Below are 3497 nucleotides of genomic sequence, written 5' to 3'. Positions count from 1 at the left end.
TTCCATGCAGAGGATAGTCTGTGTATGGAATGAGCTGCCAGAGGAAGTGGTGGAGGCTGGTACAATTGCAACATTTAAGAGGCATTTGGATGGGTATATGAATAGGAAGGGTTTGGAGGGATATGGGCTGGGTGCTGGCAGGTGGGACTAGATTGGGTTGGGATATCTGGTCAGCATGGACGGGTTGGACCGAAGGGTCTGTTTCCATGCTGTACATCTCTGACTCTATGACTTGTTGAATGTTGTACAAATTATTCTTAGAAGTATTTCAGTACTCTGCGTAAATGATACCCTTGCATCAAATGTTTCCAGATCTTCTCTGAGCAATACTATTTTGATCTGACAAATACCTGATTTTGTTGCAAGGCTCAGCTCCATTTGATATAAATATTACCATCTTCTATAAATCAAGATCACTGTTAATATAAAATTGCTTGATTGCTGCCACAAAAGAGAAACTGTTGCAAACAGTCAGTTTAAAGATTTCTGCAAGGACAGTCTTATAAGCAAGTTCAGATTCTGGTTGAAAAACAAAATGTTGATGTCCATGCCTTACTCCACTGTCAGGGTGTGAAAACTAGAATTGCAGAATTCCTCCAACAACTGTCTGTCTCTGTACAACTAACGTTGTACTCTACATTGCACTCTACAACGTGTAATTCTTGCTGCTCCAGCTATCAGTGATTGGGTGAATACTTTGCATGATTATGAAGGTCTTGCACCAAAAGCATGGACACCTTCATCTTCACTGCAGATATTACATTATCGATGAGAATTTTCACCACTTCAGGGTTGGTCTTTTTGTGCTCTGTGCACACTACCTTCCTCTCATGATTTCCTGGTGTTTTGGAGCCTCAAAACTCATTTTCTTTAGTTTTGGACGTTTTAAAACTTAAGACATCAAAGCTTTAGAATACGAAAGCTTAAATAATTTGCTTGTGTCACATCTGAATTCCTTCAGGGGGTGGTAGAGAGTAAAGAGAACTTTCAGTTTAAAAGAATAGAAGAAGCTTTACATTTGGTTTAGAAGACGGGAAGGAGCTTTTCTCTGTCTGCACCTATGCAGTTCCTGTCCTCGAGTATTTGGTGGGGACAGTGTCATGAGGGTTTTGCTTTCCATTTAAAGAATTAGATTGGGCTTTACTTTATATCTAGTCCTGTACAATATCTGTCCTGGTAGTATTTGATGGAGACAGTGTCAAGGGAGCTTTACACTCTGTCTAACCCCATGCTGTACCTGTCCTAGGAGTGTTTGATGTGGACAGTACAATGGTAGTTTTATTCTGTATCTAATCCTATCTTGTCCCTATCTGGGGAGTTGTTGTGGTTCTGTTCGGCGAGCTGGAAGTTTTTGTTGCAAACGTTTCGTCCCCTGGCTAGGCGACATCATCAGTGCTTGGGAGCCTCCTGCGAAGCGCTTCTTTGATGTTTCCTCCGGTGTTTATAGTGGTCTGTCCCTGCCGCTTCCGGTTGTCAGTTTCAGCTGTCCGCTGTAGTGGTTGGTATATTGGGTCCAGGTCGATGTGTTTGTTGATGGAGTTTGTGGATGAATGCCATGCCTCTAGGAATTCCCTGGCTGTTCTGTCTGGCTTGCCCTATGATAGTAGTGATACATCAGGAGCATCTCGGAACTGACTGCCAGACTACTGCGACCCCTAGGACTCATAACGGCACACAAACCAACAGCCACGCTCTGACAACAACTCATCAGAACGAAGGACCCGATACCCAACATGAGCAAGACGAATGTAGTGTACAAAATTCCATGCAAGGACTGCATTAAACACTATATAGGACAAACAGGAAGACAGCTAACAATAAACACCGGAGGAAACATCAAAGAAGCGCTTCGCAGGAGGCTCCCAAGCACTGATGATGTCGCCTAGCCAGGGGACGAAACGTTTGCAACAAAAACTTCCAGCTCGGCGAACAGAACCACAACAACGAGCACCCGAGCTACAAATCTTCACACAAACTTTGAACACTTATCTGGGGAGTGTTTGATGGGAAAAGTGTCGAGGGAACTTCACTTTCAGGTGAAAAGAATAGAGACAGCTTTACTCTCTCCTCTGCTCCTTAGAGTGTCCTGGGAGTGGTTGATGGGGGAACAATGTAGAAAGGAGGTTTCAGATTAAAAGAGGAGAGAGAGATTTACTCTGTATTTAATTCCATACTGTCCCACTCACAGGGTTGTTTCGGGACAATGTTGAGGAAGCTTTCTGTTTTTGTTCAGAAGAGTAGAGGTACCTTCACTCTATCTAACCCCCTGCTGATCTGTCTTAGGAGCATTTGATGGGCACGTAAAGAGAGCTTCACTTTTGTCTATCGCCATGCTGTACCTGCCGTTGCGATTAGTTATTGGTGACATTGTAGAAAGTGTTTTATTTTGAGTTTAAAAGAGTCAAAGGAGCTTTAGTCTGTATCTAACCTTATGTTGGACCTGTTTGATGGGGACAGTTTTGAGGAAACTTAATCTGTAACCTTTAGCACATAATTACATTCTAGCCTGTCTATTGCTAATACTTGCTGTTTTTCTGACTGTTTTTGTGTTGTTTTATTTCAGGAAATGTGGAATCCATGAGAAAATCAAAGTGAGGTGGTGACTGTTTAGATTTGAATACCATGATGACTGCTGAAACGTTGCTGTGACATCTTAATTTTGAGCCCGTGATCACTTAGTGTAAGGGTCACCAACAATAGCAGTGTTCACAATGAAATATCCTTTCTTTCTCAGACTTTTACTTCTGGTTAATCTCCAATAAGATGGAATGCTGTGAGAACTATCTGTTGTATTGAGTTACTAAGCCCCACCCCAGCACCACAATCAGACATCTGAAGGTAGTAGAGCAGTTACAGTTGCTTGCAGCTGGTGACATAATCAGTAACTGGTCCTTAAGTCTGTGTCGGGCTTGAGTCTCAGCTGGGCTCAGTGAGCCTTTGTCAGACCTCAGTCTCTGCTGGTCTGGTGACTCTATGCCGAGCCTCAATCTGCAAGAGCCTTTTGATTTCCTACTGATGTTATATAGAGTCATAGAGACGTACAGCACGGAAACAGTCCTTTCAGTCCAACCTGTCCATGCCGTCGGATATCCCAACCTAATCTAGTCCCACCTGCCAGCACCCAGCCCATATCCCTCCAAACCCTTCCTATTCATATACCAATGCCTCTTAACTGCTGCAATTGTACCAGCCTCCACCACTTCCTCTGGCAGCTCATTCCATACATGCACCACCCTCTGTGTGGAAAACGTTGCCCCGTAGGTCTCTTTTATATCTTTCCCCTCTCACCCTAAACCTGTGCCCTCTAGTTCTGGACTCCCCCACCCCAGGGAAAAGACTTTGTCTATTTATCCTATCCATGCCCCTCATAATTTTGTAAACCTCTGTAAGGTCACCCCTCAGCCTCTGATGCTCGAGGGAAAACAGCCCCAGCCTGTTCAACCTCTCCCTGTAGCTCACATCCTTCGACCCTAGCAACATCCTTGTAAATCTTTTCT

General features: G+C 43.8%; 1 protein-coding gene across 2 annotated transcripts in view; it reads left to right on the top strand.

The window, feature by feature from the left end:
- LOC122559975 (androgen-induced gene 1 protein-like) overlaps positions 1 to 3102 on the top strand; it is a 15768-nt gene extending 12666 nt beyond the window's left edge. For both annotated transcript variants that reach the window (XR_006314609.1, XM_043710091.1), the window contains one exon: positions 2564 to 3102. Coding sequence is in view for 1 of the 2 variants with exons in the window: in XM_043710091.1 (XP_043566026.1) it covers positions 2564 to 2595 (32 nt within the window). In the remaining variant the exon portion in view is untranslated. The remainder of the gene's footprint in view (positions 1 to 2563) is intronic.
- The last annotated feature ends 395 nt before the right edge of the window (positions 3103 to 3497 follow it).

The sequence above is a fragment of the Chiloscyllium plagiosum genome, chromosome 20 (assembly GCF_004010195.1).
Source record: "Chiloscyllium plagiosum isolate BGI_BamShark_2017 chromosome 20, ASM401019v2, whole genome shotgun sequence".
Taxonomy (NCBI): Eukaryota; Metazoa; Chordata; class Chondrichthyes; order Orectolobiformes; family Hemiscylliidae; genus Chiloscyllium; species Chiloscyllium plagiosum.
The sequence above is the reverse complement of the archived record's forward strand: the minus strand, read 5'-3'. Positions and strand labels throughout refer to the sequence as shown.